The 25,440-nt window shown below is 37.5% G+C and overlaps 1 protein-coding gene across 3 annotated transcripts in view; it reads right to left on the bottom strand.

Moving 5' to 3' along the window:
• The window catches only part of Sac1 (phosphatidylinositol-3-phosphatase SAC1), a 677,000-nt gene that overhangs the window by 35,848 nt on the left and 615,712 nt on the right, over positions 1 to 25,440 (bottom strand). For all 3 annotated transcript variants that reach the window (XM_090383680.1, XM_090383679.1, XM_090383678.1), the window contains exon 19: positions 14,738 to 14,880. In XM_090383680.1, the coding sequence (XP_090239806.1) occupies positions 14,738 to 14,880 (143 nt within the window). The remainder of the gene's footprint in view (positions 1 to 14,737; positions 14,881 to 25,440) is intronic.

Genomic DNA, 25,440 nt, shown 5'->3' with positions numbered 1-25,440 from the left:
TCGTATAACACGTGTTTACACTACACGAATTCGATCATACACGATTTATAAATAGGGGAACGATATTGTATATAACACAAACCGAATTCGCTTATGCACGATTCGCCTTTGTGTTTACAAGAAATGACAGTTGAACGCAGAATCACCCCAACTGAACGCAAAACAATAGGAATAAGAGAAGATTCTGAAAATGTATTTATGTTTTTTATATCAGTGAAGGGGAAACACATTTCACCATAATAATGTAAAAACCCACACAATTCCGTCTATCGGTATTATCATAAATGCAATTAGATCGAGTTCACTACCAGTTTATAACAGATTCCACTAGCAGGAACGCAACTGGAAATTGTTTTTATTGTTTTATGGTAGTAATCCTCAGAAATGTGCTTTAGTAAAATGTGAGCTAGTGAGTTGTCAATAGTGTGTCTCTGCCTTTACGGTGTTGTTTATTCAGTTGCTACACGCACACAGCTTTGTTTATGTGTATCAAAGATACACATAAACATCCCCAGGGGCTCACATCTGGTGAGTATGGGCTTGGCACACCCAGGGTCCTGAGCTGGATATCATCTTTCTTGGTGATTACCTTCTCTCTCTCTCTCTGGGTAATTCAGAAATTTTTTTTTTTTTTTTTGCCTGGTGCAGCATAAGCCTCAGGCTTCCTTGCACCATATGGATAATAATAATAATAATAATAATAAACAAGGAGGCACGCTTTTGTTTATGTGTATCAAAGATACACATAAACAAAAGCGTGCCTCCTCATTTTGTAATTGTGCTTTATTCCCTAAAAATGAGTAAAATACTTAAAAGGTGTGAAAAAGGAAGCGTCCTGGTGAAGACACTACAGATTTAGAGAGAAAAAGAAAAGCAATATCGATAAAGAGGTGGATTGGGTCAAAAATTCTTACCCGGGAAAATTTGTAGTGGCCTCATACTAGCATTTATGGCCAAAATCACACCGGCCTCCAGTTGGCCCACCGGGGTTTCCCCAGTAAGGCTTATGGCCAGTCTGCCTCTGTTGATAGAGAAAAAATATGAAATTGTGAAACGCTTTGAGCAAAATGAAAGACCATTTGATATTACACGTGCTACAGGCCTAAATGAGGCAACGCCAAGAATTACGAAGAATGTAGAGAAAATAAAAACAACTTTCATGGCAGGAACAACTCAAAGTGTAATTAAAATCCATTAGATTAAAACACAAAGAATTGGAAGATATAAAACGGCTGTCATCTGTTTGGAAACAAAAAACAAGTCTGCTTACGATAGAAGCAAAAGCATTAGCAATATTTTATTATGTAATAGCTGTAATAAAATATGTTAGTATTTTATTATGATAATTTATTGTGTTTGGTAATGTTTTGGTTACAAATGTGTGTTCAATCTTGGGTGGTCGGCACCTAACCCTATTTTTCCCATAGGGCCTGTTGTTTATATTGCACGATTTTGCATTGCATGAGGGTTTTTAGGAACAACTATTGTGCTATACGAGGACTGACTGTATAATTATAACTAACGTATACCTACCTCTTCCACTCCAAGCTAGCAGTTTAACTAAAAAAACTGAACTCTGCCTTAGTAGCATAAACCTATTAAAGAGTACAAGCCATGATTTGATTAAAAAAAATATTGCCCATGAGCTCTGCACAATCTGAAATGATCGACAATGCTTGGATCAAACTCTCCTATTATGACAATAAAATTCAATACATTGTAGTTTAAGTTATAACTGCAGCTTTTGCGGAATAACCTTAGAATTGAGATTTCAGATCACCTATGTTTAATTTTATAATTACAGTAGACTCTCGATTTTCCAGAATAGATGGTAAAATAAAAATCCCGGATAATCGATTTCCCGGTTAATCCAAAAATGCAGTAAGTCCCCAACATACATTCCAGGACTTCTTACGTAAGTCAAGTTTTATGTAACTCGGGAATGATTAATAAAATATTGCTCCTATATCCATGATATGCCAAAATTACAAAAACCACATGATATCCTCAGAAGAATGAACAAAAATAGTTATATATTTTTAATTAGTTCAATTAAAAACTATCTTTTCTTATGTGCCACTCTAGCAACGAAGTTGCTAGAGTGGCACATAAGAAAAGAAAACATTAAAGGAAGCAATTGACAGTAAAAACTGATATATATTTCGTAGCCTTGGTTATTATAGTTGACGTCATTGGTGCCGATCCCTTCACCACTTCTCATATTCTGTCTCTCTCCTTTATTATTGTGTTCACTGCTGCCACTAGAAAATCTGAATTCCGTGCAATACTTGTTAATGTTTGAGCATTTTCGTACATCCTTATTATTTTAATTTTCTGATCCAACTCGATCGCTTTCCTTTTCTTGATAAATTTACTAGTACAGTTGTCACTTATTCTCTTAGTCGGCATCACGATAACAGTCAAAATGAAATTTTCTGAAAAGAACTTCACAGGGTTAAAGCAAAAACTCACTATTATCATCCCATGTGAGCGCGCATTTTACTAAAACACATTTCTGGAGGTCACTTCCATAAAACAATAAAAACAATTTGCACTTTCCGGGTTATTGGGCTTTTCTGTTAATTCATTATAAACAGGTAGCAAACTTGATCATATTGCATTTGCAATAATACCGATAGCTGGAATTCTGTGGGATTTTACGTTGTTATGGTGAAATGTGTGCCCCCTTCACTGAAATCTTCAGTCGTATAAAAAACATAAATAAATTTTCAGAATCTTGTCTTCATTCCTATTTTAAAGCCTGTTACTCCATATCTCGTTTGTGCAATTTGTGCGTTCCGTGATCATCAATATTGATTGCTTATTATATTTGAGTGAAAAAAAAAATTAATGTAAGTCGGGGACTTTCTATATCCAAAAATGTTCAGCAACCTACATAAAAAATATGGCGACAGATAAAAAACTTACCATGCACTATTCATGTGTCCAATACGATGCGTCACTTTATTTTTTTCGATGTCAATTTTAAATCTAATAGTTTCCCTTTATTTTTTACAATGTCACGTATCGCTTGGTCACCAACATTATAATGGTTCATTAAAGATTTAAAGGATGCACTGTTTCCAAATTTTTGAATAATTTCAAGTTTTTGTTTAATTGAAAGTGCAATAAAATTTTTTTGTCTTTCCAGTGTGACAGAACACAATCAAAGCAATGCACTAAAACAAACTAAATATTTGTTCTTCTTTTTCTTTTCTTTTTTTTTTTTGAGTGTCGGGTGTGAAGACAGTAGGGGTTGCAAGATAATAATCTCCCAATGACGACTTTATAGCGCCCTGCTTGTTGCTTATTTACGACTTGCAAAACATCTGTTTATACCTATTCTAGTTATTACTTGAATTTTATGATTTCTATTTGATTTTTTTTATTTTTTTATTTGGAGTGTCCCGGTTAAACCGATCCTGGTAAATCGAGAGTCTGCTGTATTTACATAACCTTATTAGCCACTGGCAGACATAACCCTAGTCTTATTTTACACATCTTTTTTTACCTTTTTATAAAATATTTTCTGGCTGTGTACCTGCCTCTCTCTCTCTCTCTCTCTTTGATATTTCACCCACAGTTAAATTCTCACAAACAGTGCTTTTTGTACTGGATGTTCCCTGCCTGCAACCAGATGCACAAGCGAAGTCTTTAACATTCAGTTTTACACCCGAGTTTTTATTCAATTCAAATTTATTTCCTTCCAGGGCATAATCTTTTTGTGTCAGGCACTTAATCTGGTTCCACAAAATACTAACATAAGAGAGTCTGCTTTTCATGCTTGCTGCAACCTATAACATCCTGTGTAAATGATTATTGCAGTGTTTTTCCATTTGAATATTCATGTAGTTCTAGCACTCAAGTCTGGAGAAATGCCGAGTTGTTGTTTGTTTGTTTGTATGGGCTTTACGGTGCAAGGGCAGCAAGGCAATAATGCACCTAACTATGGTGATGTTAAATATATAGTTTATGTATATAAATGTTGTTGAAGTTCACACTGCATTGTACAGTTGTATCCATTTAAAGAATGAAAAAATTTTGGCCACGTGTGGTGTATCTGCCAGGAGGTCAGCAATACTGAAAGAAATGTTCATCCTGGAAATGTTGTCAGTCACTATTGTATTTTGGGGCAATCAATGAGTACATGTTGGACAGTGAGCTGAGTGTTGCAGTTTGTACTGTGTACAAACTGCAACACTCAGTGCCTGCAAGAAGATAAAGATCTGTTAGGTATGTATGGCCTATTTGTAGTCGGGCTAAAAATGCCAAGTCAAGTGTATTAAATTTTGTTTAAGTCCATTTGTTTTGCAACAACCATTTCCTCTTCTTGCATTTCATGTTCATTACTAAACCTGGGTAATTCCTTCATGCACATGATCTAAAACTAGTTTATGCTTGAAGTGACCACTACAAGCTTGAAGTACAAGTCACACCTCGCAGTGGAATGGTCAAGCTTCTGTGATACCAGGCAATACTCAGTGGAAGATGACTCTTATCAGATTGTGAACTATGACTACTTTGATTAATGGAGACTAGAAAACCATATTTGATCTCCAGGAAATATCTGTGCAGTCTACGATTTTTAAAAATTTAGGACTATTAAAGTCTCAAGCTATAGAAAACTAAAGTATGGTTGGTGTTTTAAGCACTAATGTATGCGAGCTAAGCTTTGGTCCTTGAGGCTGTCACAGACATTCTCTCAGATATGCCAGACAAGCTGTTCTTGCTACCTGTGAGTCTAAAACACTGATGGAACTGATATTCGGGTGACACTCAAGTCAAAGTGGACCCAATTTCGGCGAAGTCTGGACGGTCTATGACAGCCAAATCCTCTGCTTGCACCTTCACGATGGTGGGACTGTTAGTAATCTTGGGTATAACCTTCATGCACAAGTACATGGTGGGTGACCACCCAGGTGTGAACCAACGTAAGCAGGGGTCGAGGTGTGGCGCCCACACCACATGGAGGAACGCCGCCCCTCTATGTTACCAGGCAGTACTAGGTGGTGGATGACTCTCATCAACCGGTGAAATACCACCACTTTGCTTATTGGAGGCTTGAAGTGGTGGAACCCATGTTTAGTCTCTAGAGCTAAGTTCCGGCCAACCCTTCCCTATCTCTTCCATCATGCAGTATGATTGATGATTTTTGAGGTTATGATGAATATCGTGGCGAGATCCAATATTCCTTACATTTCGAGGGTACAGCTCTAAAACGGTGTTCGCAGGCCGGCCGCTAGTTAGTACACCGGACTGAACCTATTGGTAACTCTCTAGGAAGCTTCCGGATCAGCTAGTGTATAATCTTGCTACCTCTACTCTGCCAGATAGTGACTGGAGGGAGTCCGAGTAGTGTGTATGCGGGGAGCATTGTCGAGGCCACGTTATGTCAGGGATTTGGGTATATTCTTACCACATGTACGCCATATCCAAAAATTTCATTACTTCATACAGCATGTCCCACCCACTTTTTCTTACTATTGAATACACCATGAATTATCAAAATAATAGAGCAAGCTTATCTGCGAAAAGATCTAAACCTCCCAAGGACTTCCTAATTCATTTCACAAATATACGTGGTCTCAATTCTAATCTCAACGATGTCCATTTCCACTTGCAGTCTTCCAAACCCCATGTACTTTTTCTGACTGAATCTCAGTTATCAGTTGATTCAACTACTGCTCATCTCAGATGTCCAAATTATTTGCTGTATGATTCCTTTCGCCTCAAAGGTGGTACTTGTGCATATGTCCGTTCTGATATTCCCTGTCAGAGACTTGGCAATTTGGAATCTCCTCTCTTTGATCTTCTCTGGCTTAAAATCTCTCTACCTCATTGTGTCAAATTCATCTGTTGTCTCTACCGTTCTCCCAACTCCACTAATCACTTGGAGCTCTTTGACTGCCTCTCTTTGCAACTTGACTTTCTCCAGTCCAACTTTCCTAACAGTGAGGTAATTTTCCTTGGTGATTTTAACGTTCACAACTCCAGCTGGCTTCCGTTTTCTAGTCACACCGACCCAGCAGGTCGAGATGCTGAGGCTTTTGCAATTACTAATGACCTAGCACAGATTGTTCATTTACCTACAAGAATACCGGACAATCCTAATCATACAGCCAATACGCTTGATCTTTTTCTCACAAACAACCCTTCTAAGTACAAGGTTGAAGTGAGAGGTCCTTTAGGCACTTCAGATCACAACTTGGCGATTGCCTCTTCTCCAATGGAACCTTTATCTCATGGCTATTCCCAACCTTGTATTGTTTGGCATTACAAGAATGCAAAATGGGATGACCTGCGAGACTTCTTTTCTTCTTTTCCTTGGTCTGATTACTGTTTCAAAACTTCTGATGTCAACGTTTGCTCAGATCGTGTCAGTGAAATTATTCTTGCAGGAATGGAATCCTTTATCCCACACTCCACTTTAAAATCTCGTCCTTTATCTAAACCTTGGTTTTCCAATAAATGTGCTAAGGCTGTCCAAGAGAAGAACGTTGCATATCGTAATTGGCTTGTTTCTAATTCTTCAGTTTCATTTTCTGCCTACACCAAAGCTCGCAACAATTGTAAAGCAGTTATTAATCAGTCCAAACTAGAGTTTGAACAGGCTAAGAGTAGAAAACTTGCTTCTTGCCCTAATGGTAGCCGAGCATTCTGGTCTCTTGCCAAAGCTATTGGCCGCAACTTTTGCCCATCTCTGCTCCCACCTCTGTCCAAACCAGATGGTTCTGTAGTCACTTCAGCCAAGGATAAAGCTGACCTGCTAGCATCCCATTTTTCTTTGAGCTCATGTATTAATGATCTTGGTAAAACACCTCCCACCATTCCTAACACGCTCCATTCAATGCCTCCTGTGGTCTTCCGTCAAAAGGATATCAGAGGGATTTTGATGAATCTTGATGCTAAGAAAGCTCCAGGTCCTGATGGTATTTCTCCACTTGTTCTCAAAACCTGTGCTCCTGAACTTACTCCTATTCTTTGCCGCCTTTTTTCACTTTCTTATTCCAAAGGTGTTTTTCCTTCTGCTTGGAAATTTGCTCATATCCAGCCAGTTCCTAAAAAGGGTGACAAATCCCTCCCATCCAATTATCGTCCCATTGCAATTACTTCTACTCTTTCTAAAGTAATGGAGAAATCAATTAACCGCCAACTCTTAAACTACCTAGAAACTTTCCGTCTGATCAACGATCGCCAGTATGGATTCCGTCAGTGTCGATCCACTGGTGATATTCTGGCTTATGTTACCCATTTATGGACTAATTCAATGGAAAGGTTCGGTGAAACACAAGTAGTTGCTCTTGACATCTCAAAGGCTTTTGATCGTGTTTGGCATAAAGGTCTTCTAAACAAGCTTCCATCTTATGGTTTGCCAACTGTTTTTAGTAATTGGTTATCCAGTTTTCTCTCTGATCGCTCACTGAGGGTGATGGTAGATGGCTCTCTGTCTTCTAACTTCTCCACTAATGCCGGTGTCCCCCAAGGTTCAGTTCTTTCCCCCACTCTTTTCCTCTTGTATATCAATGACCTTCTTCCATTGACTGGAAATCCTATCCATAGTTTTGCCGATGATAGCACATTGCATTCAACTTTCCATTTTGAGAAACCTTGTCCAGCTCAATCAGCTTTAAGTTCTCGAAAATCTGCTGCCAATTCCTTAAATGCCGATCTTCAGGTAATTCTCCAGTGGGGCAAAGACAACTTAGTTGATTTCAACCCTTCTAAAACTCAATCTTGTCTTATATCTCGCAAAAAGGATTCTTCTGCTCCTATGCTTATCTTTAGTGACACTCCGATTTCTAGGCAAAATGATATATCTCTTTTGGGGATTACCCTGACTTCTAATCTCTCTTGGCACAAGCACATTACAAATATTGCTTCCTCTGCATCTAAAAAACTTGGTTTTCTCTTTCGCTCTCGGCGTTACTTTTCTCCCAAACAGCTGCTCACGCTGTATAAATCGCAAATCCGCCCTGCCATGGAATATTGTTCCCACATCTGGGGTGGTGCCCCCAAAACCTCTCTCAGGCTTCTTGATTCCATTCAGAAGAGGGCAGTTCGGTTAATTAATGATTCATCTCTAACAGAGTCTCTCCACTTGCTGTCTCATAGACGCACTGTTTCTGCTGCATGCCTCTTCTACAGATACTTCCATGGGCACTGTTCTTCTGAATTGGCTTCTATAATTCCCGCTCTCTCTTTCAAAACAGTCCGAACACGTGCCGCCACCAGCCAACATCCATTTACTGTCCAACTTCAAACCCACAGAACCAACTTTTCATCTTCCTCATTTATTCATTCAACTGCCGTTTTCTGGAACAACCTTCCTTCATACGTATTTCCTGCAAATTACAATCTACAGAAGTTCAAGTCCAGTATCAACAAATATCTTCTTTCGTCTTCTCAACCTCCAACCCAAGCACGGTACTAAGTACTATAGGTTTAATACCTCTCGTGTTTGGGGTTCTCATAAAAAAAAAAAAAAAAAAAAAGCATTTAAGATTTAAACTCACACACTTGTCTTGCATATTGTGAAAATAATTCACTATTAGGTTGTCATCCCTTAAACTTTGGACGTCTACCTAAACATATGAAGAGAAATCATCTCTGAAATGATACTGTCTGAATGGAGGAACTCAACTAAGAATAGGTTACAACAAATTTCTCTATAGGGAAGTATTACTTATTCACACACATCAAAGTGCAAGAGTAGGCAACTCATTGTGAAGGAATGAGTAATGATGCATATATGAGATGTATAATGAAGCAGCACTATGCAAACTTTGTTTGCTTATACAGTCGAAGTGCTATATAATGATCCTGTAGGGGAATGAGAAAAACGGTCATTATATCGATCGTTCATAAAATCAGCAACAAAACAAGTAATACTATGCTATTACACAAGGAAATTATGATTGTAAATTTTGAATTGATTGTAGAGAGAAGTAAGATTACAATTAAATTGGAAATTTCACCACATAGGCTACATACCTAACAATTATTTTTACAATATGTGAGATAACAAAAAAGTGTGCGAGTTTATATCTTAAATGCTTAGCTCACATACATTAGTGCTTAAAACACCAACCATACTTTAGTTTTCTATAGCTTGAGACTTTAATAGCCCTAAATTTTTAAAAATCAGGTTAGGCAGGCGAAGGCAGATTACAAGAAATCTTTGGCAAAGGATGCAAAGAAAAACAGCAAAGAGTTCTTTACTTATGTAAACTCTAGAAGGAAGAGGATGAATAAGATTGGTCCGCTTGATATCAATGGTTCAACTGTTGATGATCCTGCTCATGTTGCTAACAACTAAACGAATATTTTGTTCTTGTTAACAGGAGAGATTGCTTCTACAGGGATGGGATACACTTAAATAGAAAGGGTGCAAGAATATTTGCTGATGCTATCGAGGCAGTGTTAGGTGGGTCGGAAAACTGCTAGCTTGGGGGGAGACAAAGACGAATAGATTAACAGTAGCCACCAGCAGAGGTGAAAGAGATTCTTGCACTGCTTCTATTGGAATGAGCAGAAGCCTGAAAAACAAGATGCAGTCATTGCGGTACAAGTAAACACATGGGTTGTGTTAGGGTAGCTTAGAATAGAAATAGGTGCATGTATACTAGCGTGTACACCAATGCTAGGAGTTTAGTAAATAAATTTGATGAATTTGAGGTATTGCTCAAAACATCAAAGGCAGATATTGTTGGGATATCAGAGACGTGGTGTCACACAGATATAAGGAATGCAGAACTGGAATTTGGGGAGTACAACGTCTACAGAAAGGATAGACTGGATAGGAAGGAAGGAGGGGTTATGCTATTAGTTAAGAAATACATAAAATCTAAGGAAGTGAAGCCAGTGGACATCGCTGGACAGTGCAGTGTCGAGTCAGTTTGGTGTGACATAAGCATTGGGAGATCAAAATTGAGAGTGGGAGTGTGCTATAGGCCTAATGACTCTGATGAGTATAATAAGAAACTGTACAGGGAAATAGAGTGGGCCAGTAAATTAGAGTCTTATAATGGGAGATTTTAATTTCCCAGATATTGACTGGAATTTGGGGGCTAGTCACTCACACACTAGCAAGGCTTTTGTGGATTTATTGGATGATTGTTTTCTACATCAGCATGTTCGGGAGGCAACCAGAGGGAGGAATACTCTTGATTTGATTATCAGCAGTGATTCTTCATGCATTAAGAATCTGCAGATAAATGAACCACTAGGTGGCAGTGATCACAGTGTGCTGAAGTGGGATTTACTCAAAGAGGTAACTGCCATTAGGGGTAAAGGGAAGGGTTATTGCTTTCGTAAAGGCGACTACGATGGACTGAGACAGTATTTAAATTCTATACAGTGGGACCAACTGATGATGTTACCAACAGCAAATGCAAAATGGGAAGCATTCAAAGAACTTATCTTGGAAGCTACTACGCTTTACATACCAACCAAGAAATACTGTTCAAGGTTTAGGCCTAAATGGATGTCAGATGTACCGATGAGGCATATGGCAGAGAAGAAACATGCATGGAATACATACAAATTAACACATGACACAGAAGCCTATGATAGATACAAGTTGATTTGTAACCAAGTTACAAAGGAGGTTAGGCAGGCGAAGGCAGATTACGAGAAATCTTTGGCAAGGGATGCAAAGAAAAACAGCAAAGAGTTCTTTACTTATGTAAACTCTAGAAGGAAGGGGATGAATCAGATTGGACCACTTGTTATCGATGGGTCAACTGTTGATGATCCTGCTCAGGTAGCTAACAAACTAAATGAATATTTTGCATCGACATTCACACATGAGGAATTATTTAGTGAGGGGAAAGCCAGAGATGTATTCAACTCTAGCAGTAAGCTAGAGATTCTTGTAATAACTGAGAGTAAAGTGGAGGAGAAACTGTTGAAGATAAACACAAGAAAGGCACCCGGGGTGGATGGGATCTATCCAGTTATATTAAAGGAGGCAGCAGAGGAAGTAAGCAAACCCTTAGCCATAATTATGAGAGCTTCCTTGAACTCAGGGGAGGTACCCACAGACTGGAGATGCGCAAATGTGACCCCAATTCAACCCCAGAGCAACGTATCAACTCTGTGGTACTACACTGACAGTGGTAGAGAATGAAAAGGACCTGGGGGTGGTTGTGCAGGCAGATATGAAGTTCTCTGAGCAGTGCAGACGGGCTGCAAGAGTAGCTCATGGTGTATTGTCAATGACATATAGGAATTTTTCTAGCAGGGATAAGGAGGTGATTATTCCCTTGTATAAGGCAATGGTCAGGCCACACCTAGAGTACTGTATACAGGTCTGGAGGCCTCAGTTCAAGAAGGATGTAGAGCTGTTGGAACGAGTACAGAGAAGGGCAACAAGATTAGTGAATGGAACAAAGGGGTGCTCTTACGAAGAAAGGCTAAAGTTTTGCAAATTACAGTGTCTGGAGACTAGGCACCAGCGAGGTGATCTGATAGAGGTGTATAAAGCCTTGAATGGTTTGAGCATGCTCAATGCTGATGGGATTCTTCCTCTCGTTCAGAATAATCACCTGAGAGGGCATAAATTCAAATTGAGGAAAGACATGTAGGATAGACGTGCGGAAATTTGCCTTTAGCCAGCGGGTGGTTGGTTGGTGGAACAGACTTCCACCCCTTATTGTGGAAGTTGATAGCCTAAATAAGTTTAAGGCTCAGCTGGACAGGTATTTTGAATGAATAGAGGGGTGAAGTGGAAGTGGTTTCTTTTTTTTTTTTATTTATTATTATTATTATTATTTATTTATTTATTTATTTATTATTATTATTATTTTTTTTTATTTATTTATTTTTTTAATTTATTTATTTATTTTTTTATTTATTTATTTTTTTTTTTGGCTGATGCTGCATAAGCTTGCTTTCTTGCATCAAATGCCTCTACTAATGCTAATGCTAATTTTGCATCGACATTCACACATGAGGAGTTATTCAGGGAGGGGAATGCCAGAGGTGTATTCAACTCTGGCAGTAAGCTAGATAATCTTGTAATAACTGAGAGTAAAGTGGAGGATAAATTGTTGAAGATAAACACAAGAAAGGCACCTGGGGTGGATGGAATCTATCCAGTTATATTAAAGGAGGCAGCAAAGGAAGTAAGCAAACCCTTAGCCATAATTATGAGAGCTTCCCTGGACTCAGGGGAGGTACCCATGGACTGGAGATGTGTAAATGTGACTCCAATCCACAAAGGAGGATCAAAGGGAGACACAGGTAATTACAGATCTGTTAATTTAACTACTTCTATTCCAGGGAAATTAATGGAGGCACTGGTTAAAGAAGCATTGCAGGATCATCTAGACAAGACTTCAGCTATAGCTCAGACACAGCATGGGTTTGTTAAGGGGAAGTGTTGTCTGACTAATTTGATTGGATTCTATGATGTAGTCACAAAGGAACTGGATGCAAAGAATAACTTTGATATCATATATTTGGATCTTAGAAAAGCCTTTGATATTGTTGCACATGGAAGACTGCTGCACAAATTGGAGCAGTGTGGCATTGGAGGCAAATTGCTGCTATGGATAAAGTTGAGTGGGAAAAGACAGCAAGTGGTAATCAATGGACACTGCTCTTCGTGGACTAATGTTATTAGTGGAGTCCCTCAGGGTTTAGTGTTGGGTCCATTGTTGTTTTCTGTATTTATAAATGATATTGATGATGGTATATCAGGCTTAATGTCCAAGTTTGCAGACGATACGAAGGTTGGCTGGGTTGTTAATGACACTAATGACAGTACACTGCTGCAACAGGATCTAGAAAAGTCGAGCAGATGGGCTGAGAGGTGGCAAATGAAGTTTAACATTGACAAATGTAAAGTACTACATATGGGAAGCAGTAATACCAGAGTAACGTATCAAGTCTGTGGTACTACACTGACAGTGGTGGAGAATGAAAAGGACCTGGGGGTAATTGTGCAGGCAGATATGAAGTTTTCTGAGCAGTGCAGACGGTCTGGAAGAGTAGCTCATGGTGTCTTGTCAATGATATACAGAAATTTTTCTAGCAGGGATAAGGAGGTGATTATCCCCTTGTATTAGTCAATGGACAGACCACATCTTGAGTACTGTATACAGGTCTGGAGGCCTCATTTTAAGAAGGATGTAGAGAACGAGTACAGAGAAGGGCAACAAGATTAGTGAATGGAACAAATGGGTGCTCTTACGAAGAAAGGCTTAAATTTTGCAAATTACAGTGTCTGGAGACTAGGCACCTGCAAGGTGATCTGATTGAGGTGTATAAAGCCTTGAATGGTTTGAGCATGCTCAATGCTGATGGGATTCTTCCTCTTGCTCAGAATAATCGCCTGAGATGACATAAATTCAAATTGAGGAAAGACAGGTGTAGGATTGCTGAAACAAACTTCCATCTGTCGTTGTAGTTGATAGCTTAAATAGATTCAAGTCATTTTTCTTGTTCAACCACAGTAAGTTACTCATCTTCATCATTATGAATTTCAGAAGATTCCATTACGTCTGCAATAAGTTCCTCTTCATTCATGCATATCCTGAAACATTCAATGTCTGCATCCACTTCTGCGTAATCTTTGAAGCTTACGTTTTCCTGCAAGTTTAGGCGATGACGCACGTGCTCAAATATTTCTTTCTTATTATCTTCACAATTAACAGGGGAAGAAGCATGCGAAACTTCACATATTGCATCATTCAATTGGTAAATCCAGCATGTTTGAAGCAGTTGCCGATCACTTTTTCATCAACTTAATCCCATGCAGATGTCAATTTCACATTGAATTGTGTTTTCATGACAGCATAATTTTGTTTAATAGCATTCCTTGGTAGTTTTTCTTTAAACATTGGATTACACCTTGATCAAGTGGCTAAAGAACTGATATATTTGGTGGTACGTACTCGATAATGATTGCATGTAGGTCATTTACTTGACACTGAGGGGTGGAGTTCCACAAACAGCAAAATTTTTCTATTCTTCTCCCTCATCCTGTGATCTAAGTCTCTGATCTATTCTTCATAGACTTCAGATGTCATCCATGCCTTTTGGTTTGCCTGATACATATTCGGCAATGTTTTTAAACCTTTAAAGCATTGAGGCTTCTGGGATTTCCCATTGATTAAAAGAGGGAGCGTGTCCATGCCAGACATGTTTGCTGCTAGGAGAACAGTAATCTGCTATTTGGCCTTTTTTCCACCACATTTCTGCCTTTAAATGCGATTTATCCAGTAGCAATTTAAAAAAACAGGAGTCCAGTTTCACCAGCATTGAAGATGTCATGGTAGTCATATGTTAGCAAAACATTGCCGACATACGACCATTCCATGCTGCTACAAGCGCTGCACTGTTACATTTAAACAAACAAAAAAAAAAAAAAAACTCAATAATAAATAAGTCTGTATGATATATATTAATTTATATTCATAGATTTTTGATTTTCAAGCGTTCTTTATGAATTTTTGGAATATTGTTATTTCACAATATTCTGAAAATTACAACACATTCACAGAAGTTTCTCAAATATAGGTCACAGTGAATGTGTTAACATGGATATGCTAAGAATCCATCCCCTTGTGTAAAGCAGGGGTTACTTGTGCATGCCATGTTTCTTAAAAAAAAAAAAGGCATTTATTCAATTAGTCATAATGAAAATCAAGTTAGCTTTTAGTTCAATTTTATTTCTACTTTGAAATGTTTAATCACTTAAAGAATATATGCTTGATAAACATAATGAATATACCTATTCATATTTTACTTTAGGCCTCATTTCTCGTAATTTTGGGTAGTCCACAAATTCTGTGCCATAGAACATGATAACACTAAGTGTAACAACTACCATACCAGCCCAGAAGAGAACAAACATGAAGGTCGCTGTGGTATGGACTAACAAAATGAGCAAAAAAAATTTCATATTAATATACATTCATAACTTTATATATGTAAAAAACACAAAAGAAAGCAAAAATTGAATGAAAATTATAAGTATAATATGAAAACTAATTCTTTCTTCATAAATGAAAATATATCACTATTATTTTTTATATAGTGAATTAGATATAATTCACTATATAAAAAAAATAAATTTACAAATATTATTTTTTATGTAGCATTTTTAAGAGATATAATAATATGACAAAATTCAGCTAAAAAAATAATATATGAAATAGCTTGTAATAAAATTATTTATCAATGCGTTATTTATCATTTATCAATGCATTATTTATAATTTATCAAAGGAACGGGACACAAAAAATAACTTTTGACTTCATATACTTAGATTTCAGAAAAGCATCTGATACTGTTGCGCATGAAGAGCTGTTATGGATAATGGGATGGTTGAGTGGGCAAAGGTAGTATGGTTATTAGTGGGCACCGCTTTTCTTGGACCAATGTTATTGGCGGACTCCCTCAGGGTTCAGTGCTAGGCCTATTGTTGTTTTCTATATTTATTAATGATATTATTGATGATATATTAAATAATTTTAATGATATTATATATTAAATAATAACATTAAGATTATTATTATATTATTTAATATAATAATAACCTTAATGGAAAACAATCACATAATGTCCTTCCCCTAACTATATTGAAAAAACCTTTACAAGCTGAATTATTTGTTTCTGAGATGGATCAACAGGGTCATGAGAATCTTTTTGGCATCTTGTACGCCAAGCTGTAATCAAAGTTGAACATCAAGCATCAGAGTCTGTGAGTATTCCAATGAAATTTGCTCATACTTAACTCTTACTGTAAGGCTATATATGCAATATAATATCTTGCCCAAGGCCTAATACAAAGATCTCTATTTGTTTCAGCCTAGCACTCTTCATTTCTCACTCTACATGCTGGGTCTATGCTTCCCAGTTTATGTACTTGAAACATTTAACTTTGGAGAATGATGTTGAACATTTATGAAGACCCACAGAAAGAAAGGCAATCTTTTAGAGACTTCCTCCCCCTTACTAAGTTATGAAGAATCACTGCCAATTTATGATCTTCCGATTTATGATCTTCTGGAATGGCTGTGCATTTTGTCTCTAGGTGCTCAAATAAATCAGGACTATGTTTCTGTTTTGGTATTAATATTAGCTATATGGTGCAAGGAAGCCCTGGGCGTTTGAGGCAATGGCCATAAGAAAATAAAAAATAAACAATAAACCATCTATTTGACTCCCCTCACATAGATCCATCTATCTAGTGGAGCTATTAATTTCCCCAAGCTGTCAGCCCCGATCACCTATGGAGGTAACTTATTCCAATAATTAACAACTTGCTGCATAAAAAAGAAAACTTCCTGCAATCCAGTCCTCCATCCACCTATCCCTCCATAATATGAATTATAGCTGCTCCTAGTTCTGGAATCATTTAAGAGTGAAAAATTTCACCCTCATTTATTTTATTTTCACTTCTCAGATCACCTTATCACCTCAGTCTCCTCTTAGCTGTCTAGTTTCCAAGTTCTGCAGCCCACATATTCAAAGGCTTACTTTATATGGGTACCATTTTGCTTGTCTTCAAAGTGCAACACCTCTTTTTTTAAAGTGAAGTCTCCATATCTGAATAGAGTATTGTCAAGTGTAGTCATAATTGCCTTATACAGTAGAATCATTACCTTCCTATCTCTACAAGCAAATTTTTGAAAAATCTTCCAGAGGACACGACCCTCCTTGCTGCCCATCAACACTGTTCAGAGAACTTCCCTAAGTATTGATACTGGGACTACTCTTGGTCCCAGTATCAATACTTAGGGAAACCCCACTTATTAAATGAACCCAATCTGATGAATTCTGATGTTAATGACGTTCCTCTGCCTCCTATCCTGCAGCAATCCATCTAAAGATTTCCCCTGCGATTCCAACATGTGCCAGTTATTTTTACGAAAGGTAGGTGAAGTAACTTAACCTACTTTTCATAAAAATAACTGTGTTTTTTAAAAACTGTAGCTAAAAATTGTGAAATTCTGAATTTCATTCTGTCCCCCCGGCTACAGGGGAACAGAATGAAATGCAGAATTTCAAAAAGCAGAACACTCATTAAAAGAATTGTTAATAAAATATCTTACTTGATTATAAAATAATGAACTATGTATGACATTACTGATATATTTGACAAACCAGAACTGTGCTGTGGTGTGCTTAAGTCCATTCATAGTGTAATGTTGATTACCTTGGAAACAAAGCCTTGTAAACTCATCAGGCTGGACCAGCACACACTACATCAAGGATGTGTTTCACATTTAAATCAAAACTTACACATTTGTCAAATAGAAGATATACTCAGTAATATAAGCAGTCATAAATAATACCTGTAATTATTTCAGCAGGGGAACCCCACTAACTTGAGAGTAACAGGAAACAGTGAGATCATCTGCATACAGGTGAAGTATTTATGACTCCAACTAATAGAGAAGTTTTCCTTAAATTTTTACCATTTTATTGACTTAATTGGCATATTAATTTATTTTCTAGAAGTAGCTTTATATTCCTAGTTACGATACTTAGTTTATTTTGAACTTACAGATATTGTAGGTGATTACTTAGTATCAGTAAAAATTGTACTTTTCAAAACTTGCTGCCATTGTTGTAGTATCGATACGGAATAGCGTACTCCATATCAACGGTGGGCAAATGCGGCTCTTCGTTGAGTTAAGTGCGGCTCCCATTGAAAATTTAAATCCGTTTTTTTTTATTATTTCAGAAATTTTTTCAATGAATCTTGTTAAATTATAAAAATATAACTAAGTAACTAATATTTTGTTATACGGATTTTATGTTGTGTTTATTTTTTTTTTTTGTCTAGATATCTTGCTATTTTTATTTTGATTATAAATAAATCCGTGCGCATTTACACTGCTGGCGCTATCAGTGGACTTGTGCGTAAAAAGTTACGAGTGTAATTTTTCCGCGCCGTAAATTAATTTAATTATTTTGTTTCAATTTCAGACTTTGGAATTAAAGTTATTTAAATTTTTTGATAACATGACCTCAGAAAATATCAAAAAACGAGAATACGAACAAGAAAATAGAATCTTTCAAGAAGAGTGGGTAGAAAATTTTGCTTTTATTGACAATAATGGAAAGTCGTTGTGTCTTATTTGTAAAGTTACAATTGCAAACTACAAAGTAAGCAATTTACGTCGACATTACGAAGTAAGTCATCCCCACTTTTCAACTCAATATCCATTAAATTCAAAATTGCGAACAGACAAATTTAAGTCCTTGCAATCTGGTCTTCATAAGCAACAAGGACTCTTGTCTTCTTTTAGTCGCGAAGATGACAGAGCAAACGAAGCTAGTTTTTTGATAGCTTGGAATATTGCTCGTGCCAAACGTCCATATGGAGAAGGAGAATTTATTAAAAGAAACTTGGAAGAAGTGGTTAAAGTTTTGGATCCAGATAATACAAAACTGCATAAATTGATCGCACAGGTTCCTATGTCACGCCGTACAACTGAGCGTCGTATTGGTGCAATTAGTAAAAATGTTGAAAATAGTTTGATGTGTGATTTGAAAAATTGTACAGCATTTAGTTTAGCTCTCGACGAGTCTACAGACATTCAGGATGTTCCACAATTGGCCGTTTTTGTCCGCTATGTATCTGCAGACGTAAATGTGAAGGAAGAAACGTTAGACCTAGTAGCTCTTATCGAAACAACTCGCGGTATCGATGTTAGAATTGCGCTTGATGAAGTAATGAATAGGTTTGAATTGCCTCGTGATAAACTTGTAAGTGTTGCGACTGACGGAGCGCCTGCAATGGTAGGGAAAAACCAATGTCTCATTGGTCTTTTAAACAGCGATCCTAAAATTCCACGTTTCTTACCTCTTCACTGCATAATTCACCGCGAGCATCTCATAGCGAAGTACTTCAAATACGAAAATGTGTGGAAGATTGTTTTGCAGATTTTGAATTTAATTAGAACAAATGCCAAAACACATCGTCAATTTAAGAACTTTTTAGAAGAGTTGCGAGGGAATGACGAAACAGATGAATTGCCCAGTGATTTATCCCTATGGTGTGTTGTAAGATGGCTGTCAACTTACAATGTTTTGGGTCGTTTTGTGGAACTCCTAAATCCTATCATAACATTTACAAAAGAAAAAGGTAAAAAATACCCAGAATTAGAAAATGAAACTTGGCTTTCTGACTTAATGTTCCTTACAGACATTATAGAACATTTGCAAACACTTAATTTGGCTTTACAAGGAAAGGAAAAAAATATTATTGATTTGTCACAAACTGTATTTAGTTTTGAAGCTAAACTTCGACTTTTTGTGTACGATCTTAAGAACAAAATATTTAATCATTTTCCACGAGTAAAAGCAAATATAATTAATATCAAAGAAGAAAAGTTAGACGAATACAAAGAAAAATTGGAAGAATTGCAAGCAGATTTCGAACATAGGTTTGAAGATTTGAAAAGTTTGAAATCTACATTTGCATATTTTGTGAACCCATTTATTTGTGATATTATTGAAGATGGATTTCCAATTTCTGAAATAATATTTGTTGAAAAAGCGGCTGGGCAATTGGAGTTATTAGAGATGAAAGAGGATCAGGCATTGCAAATGCAGCACAAATCTACTAATGTAATTGAATTTTGGAAACTCGTGCCAGAATCAAAATATCCACATTTAAAGAAAGCTGCTTGCCGTCTAATTTCAATTTTTGGTACAACATATTGCTGTGAATCTTTGTACTCCACAATGAAGTTCGTGAAGTCGAAATATCGTTCACAGTTGACCAATCATCATCTCGCTGAATTGCTGCGAACGGCTTTAACAAAATTTACACCAAATTTCAAAGATTTGACCAAAGGTCTTCGTTAAATGTTATACTTTTTATTAATGCATTTTTATTATTAAAATTTTGAAATAATTATTTTGTATTTTCTTTCTCTTAATTATATTTTCTTATATATGTATACTTTACATAGCACTTAAGGCTTGTGTAGAATATGTAATCATATTAATTAAATTAAATTAAATTTGAATTTGTGTATTTAATACTATGTAACTATGGTGTGGCTCTTTATAATATATGAAAAACCGGAATGCGGCTCTCATTGACCTCATGCGTGCCCACCCCTGCTCTATATCTTGAACTTGATAGCGTAAGGTGTAATGTAAAACTAGAGAGCATAAGATATAACGTAAAACTAGATAGCATAATACGGAGCACTGTAGTAGGAATCAGTTAGCTTGTATAGTATTGGCAATTAATCAATTAAATTTATAAATCTTATTAATTTTTTATTGTTAATTAAGTTGTATTTAAATGAAAATCATGCCCCAGACTAGAGCAGAAAGGCAACGTGCGCAAAGCAGCAAAACTGCTGTGGTTTGGGGGAGAAATGAAGGGGGCGATACTCCAAAGCATCATAGTCTAAAAAAAAAAAAATGTGCAAAATGTGACATGTTTGTGCATCTTTCTTGAACAGGACATGATCTAGCCATGGAGGATGCCTTTGTGTGTGTGCTAGGTGCCGAGAATGTGAATATTTATTTTATTTTTTTTTTTGGTAGTTGTTGGTGCATCGGCTTCTGCGGCCATAATGCACCTCCCAAGGTTTTTGCAGTACTTTGATCCAAGCCCACGGCGGGATTCGAACCTGCGACCTTTGGGTTGCCAGGCAGGCACTTTACACACCCGGCTAGCCCGGTCAGCAGAATGTGAATAAATTAGGTTGTTGTTGTTATTTGGTTTTTAGGAGCATTAGCAACTAAGGCCATATTGCTCTGGGGACATGCAGTGGTCATTCCCTGATCTTTCCGCATCCTCTGTATTTGATGGTCACGGGCTCGGACGCTGCCCAGCCGGCACTGCCGCTCCTGCCCAACTGGCTACGGATGCGCCCCCGAATAAATTAGGCACCAACATAGTGTTCTGATGGGCGCCTATGAGAGTTTGAAGAGTCGTGTAGATTCCCTCAAAGGAATTAAAATGGGGGGCGGGGCATCAAGCTCTCAGATGCCTAACTCAATGCTGGAGTTCACTCTTGTGCACCAGGCAACTGAATGGCAATTTTCAGGGAAGAATGCAGTGGTCGCACAGAACCTAGTTACTGTCGGTGATTCAATTGTCAGGGAAACGGGAAAATATATTGTGCAAAAAAGGATAGGTGGAATAGGACCAGGGTATGACTGCCAGGGGAAAAATTATATGACACTGTAGAGCAGATATCTTTTAAGGGTGCAAAAGGTGATATTGTTTGGTAACGTTGGCAGTAATGACATTAAGTGGAGGAGATCTGCAGATTTACTTAGCAAGTACAGGTCACTGTTGAAAAAAAGCCGTGAAATAGGGTTAAATTTCAAAGTGTCTACAATCCTGCCCAGACACGATATGAGGGAGTATATAATGAGAGCCTTGTCAATCAATTTGGCCCTGGAGAGACTGTACAAGGATCGTGGGGTAGAATTTTTCTGGGCATGGTTTGCGCTTGTTAACAGGAGAGATTACTTCTACAGGGATGGGATACACTTAAATACAAAGAGTGGAAGAATATTTGCTGATGCTATCGAGGCAATGTTAGGTGGGTCAGAAAACTGCTAGCTTGAGGAGATTCACAGACTAATAGACTGACAGAAGCTGCAGGCAAATGTGGAAATGATTTTTGCACTGCTTCTATTGGAATGAGCAGCAGCCTGAAAAGCAAGTTGCTGGGGATTTCAGGAACTGCTGGATGTCTTGAAACAAGTTAATATGTGGACTATGTTAGAGTAACTAAGAGTACTTGCATGTACACCAATTCTAGGAGTATAGTAAATAAATTTGATGAATTTGAAGTGTTGGTCAAGGCATCAAAGGAGGATATTGATGGGATATCAGAGATGTGGTGTCACACAGATATAAGGAATGCAAAATTGGAATTTGGGGAGTACAATGTGTACAGAAAGGACAGACAGGATAGGAAGGGAGGAGGGATTATGCTGTTAGTTAAGAAAAACAAAATCTAAGGAAGTACCATCCAGTTGACAGTGAAGGACAGTGCAATGTTGAGTCATTTTGGAGTGACATAAGCACTGGAAAAGCAAAAAGGAGGGTAGGAATTTGTTATGGGCCTAATGACTCTGATGCGTACAATGAACAATTATACAGAGAAATAGTGTGGGTGAAATAGTGTGAGAAATAGTGTGGGGAAATAATGTGTGTGAGAAATAGTGTGGGGAAATAATGTGTGTGACTTATAATGGGGGAATTTAACTTCCCAGATATAGACTGGACCTTGTAGGTTGGTCACTTGCACACTAGCAAGGCTTTTGTGGATTTATTGGATGATTGTTTTCTAGAGCAGCATGTTAGAGAGGCAACAAGCGAGGGGAACACTATTGATCTGAATATCAGTAGTCATTATTCATGCATTAAGAATGCAGATAAAGGAACCACTAGGTGGCAGTGACAACATTGTGCTGATGTGGGATTTACTTAAAGATGTAACTACCATCAGGGGTAAAGGGAAGGATTTTTGATTTCGTTAAGTGACTACAGTGGTCTCAGAGATTTTTTTAAGTTCTATACAGTGAGAACAACTGATGAGGTTACCAAAAGCAATTTCTAAATGGGAAGCATTCAAGGAAGTAATTTTGGAAGCTACTACGCTTTTTGTTCCAACTAAGAAATACTGTTCTTGGTTTAGGCCCAAATGGATGTCAAATGAACTAAAGAGACTTGTGGCAGAGAAGAAAAATGTATGAGATGCATATAAATTATCAGGCGACACAGAAGCCTATGGCAGAGATAAGCTAGTCTGTAATCAAGTCACAAAGGAGGTTAGGCAAGCAAAGGGAGATTATGAGAAATCTTTAGCAAAGGATGCAAAGAAAAACAGCAAAGACTTCTTGATTTAAATAAACTCTAAAAGGAAGGGGACATATCAGATAGCTACCAAACAATGAGTATTTTGCATCTCTTAAGCCTCTCTTACCAAGAGAGGCTTAAGTTCTGCAAATTGCAGGGGCTGGAGACTAGGCACCTGCGCGGTGATCTGATTGAGGTGTATAAGGCCTTGAATGGGTTGAGCACGCTGAATTCTGATGGGATCCTCCCACTTGTTCAGAATACGAACCTACGGGGACATAAGTTCAAATTAAGAAAGGATAGATGTAGAATAGATGTGCGGAAATTTGCCTTTAGCCAGCGGGTGGTTAATTGCTGGAACAAACTTCCATCTGTCGTTGTGGAAGTTGATAGGTTAAATAAATTTAAGGAGGAACTGGACAGGCAATTGGAGGGTATGGTGTGATTTTTTTTTTTTTTTTTTTGGCTGATGCTGCATAAGCTTCTACACTTGCTTTCTTGCATCAAGTGCCACTACTACTACTACTACTACTACTATCTACATTCACATATGAGGAGTTATTCAAGAAGGAGAGGGCCAGATGTTTATTCAACTCTAACCGGGAGTTAAATGATTTTGTAATAACTGACAGAAAAGTAGAGGAGAAATCGTTAAAGTTATAAATAAGAAAGGCACCTGGAGTTGTGGAATCTATCCAGTTATATTAATGTAGGTGGCAAAGGAAGTAAGCAAACCCTTGGCCATAATTATGAGAGCATCTTTGGACTCAGGGGAAGTCCCCATGGACTGTAGATGTGCAAATGTATCTCCAATTCACAAAGGGGGATCAAAGGGTGATCAAGTAATTACAGACCTGTTAGTACTTCTGTTCCAGGGAAAATAATGAAGTCATTGGTTAAAGAAGCATTGCGGGATCATCTAGACAAGACAGCAGTAATAATTCAGACACAGCATGGGTTTGTTAAGTGGAAGTCTTGTCTGACCAATTTGATTGGATACTAAGATGTAGTCACAAAGGAACTAAATGCAAAAAATAATTTTGATATTATAAATTTCAAATTCAGGAAAGCTTTTGATAGCGTTGCACATGGAAGACTACTGTACGAATTGGAGCAGTATGGAATTAAGGACAAGTTGCTACAATGGATAAAAGGATGGTTGAGTGGGGGAAGACAGAGAGTGGTAATCAATGGATACTGCTCTACGTGGACTAATGTTATGAGTGGTGTTCCTCAGGATTCAGTGTTGGGACAATTGTTGTTTGTATATTTATCGTTGATATTGATGAAGGTATATCAAGCTAAATGTCAAAGTTTTCAGATGATACAAAGGTTGGCAGGGTTGTTAATAACAGTGATGATACTATGTTGCTGCTGCAACAGGATCTGGAAAAGTTGGACAGATGGGATGAGAGGTGGCAACTGAAGTTTGACATTGACAAATTCAAAGTACTGCACATTGGTAGCAGTAACCCCAGAGAAATGTACCAACTGGGTGATATTACACTTAGAGTAGTGGAGAATGAAAGAGACCTGGGGGGTAATTGTGTAGTCGGATATAAAGTTTTCTGAGCAGTTCAGACATGGTGCCAGAGTCGGGCATGGGGTTTTATCAGTGATATACAGGAATTTTGCGAGCAGGGATAAGGAGGTGATTATTCCCTTGTATAAGGCAATGGTCAGGCCACACCTTGAGTACTGCGTACAGTTCTGGGAGTCTCATTTTAGGAAGGATGTAGAGTTGCTAGAACGAGTTGTGCAAATTGCAGCTTTTGGAGACTAAGCACCTTGCGAGGTGATCTTATTGAGTTGTGTATAAGGCCTTGAATGGATTGAGCAGGCTCAATGCTGATGGGATTCTTCCTCTTTCTCAGATTACAAACCTGAGGGGGCATAGGTTTCAGAAATTTGCCTTTAGTCAGTGGGCAGCCATTGATTGCTGGAACAAACTTCCATCTGGCGTAGAAGTTGGCAGCTTAAATAAATTCAAGGCAGAACTAGACAAACATTTGGATCAAATGGATCAGTGAAATGGGAAGGGGTTTTTTTTTTTTTTTTTTTTTTTTTGGTTTGGCTGGTGCTGTATAAGCTTGCTTTCTTGCATCATCATATTCCTCTATTAAATATTATAAAAATAAGATATTGGCATTTTTTTTTACTGGAATTGTATTTGTATTTTGTTACTATAATTGTATTTTTGTAATTTTAACATGAATTTGCATTTCATTTTTCTTATTAATAAAATTAATTATATGTACGATTATGCATAAATATTACAATAAATAACATAAAACTGTTTATGACATTTTTTCATTATACACTTTTAATAATCCTAAAAATAGTGGAAATCTAAAAAAAAATGTGGCCTGCATGAACCTCATGGACAATATGGCCCACCATTAATAAAGGTTGCCAGCCCCCTTATATAGAAGATGCCATCCAAGCCTGCAGCATTGCTAGAATTATGCAAAGACTGTTTAAGTTCTGTTGACTTTAAAGGTTGATTATATGGATAGGAGGCTGTAGTAGTAAAACTATCTTATGCTGTTCAGCACAAGATTTAATATACTGATAATGCTGGTCATATGAATTAGCAGTTGATACTGCAAAGAAAGTTTCAGCAAGTGCTTCTGCTATCT

This window comes from Mastigoproctus giganteus, chromosome 10 (genome assembly GCF_048544385.1).
Source record: "Mastigoproctus giganteus isolate SK-2022 chromosome 10, ASM4854438v1, whole genome shotgun sequence".
NCBI classification, from domain to species: Eukaryota; Metazoa; Arthropoda; class Arachnida; order Uropygi; family Thelyphonidae; genus Mastigoproctus; species Mastigoproctus giganteus.
This window is presented reverse-complemented; position numbering and strand designations above follow the sequence as displayed.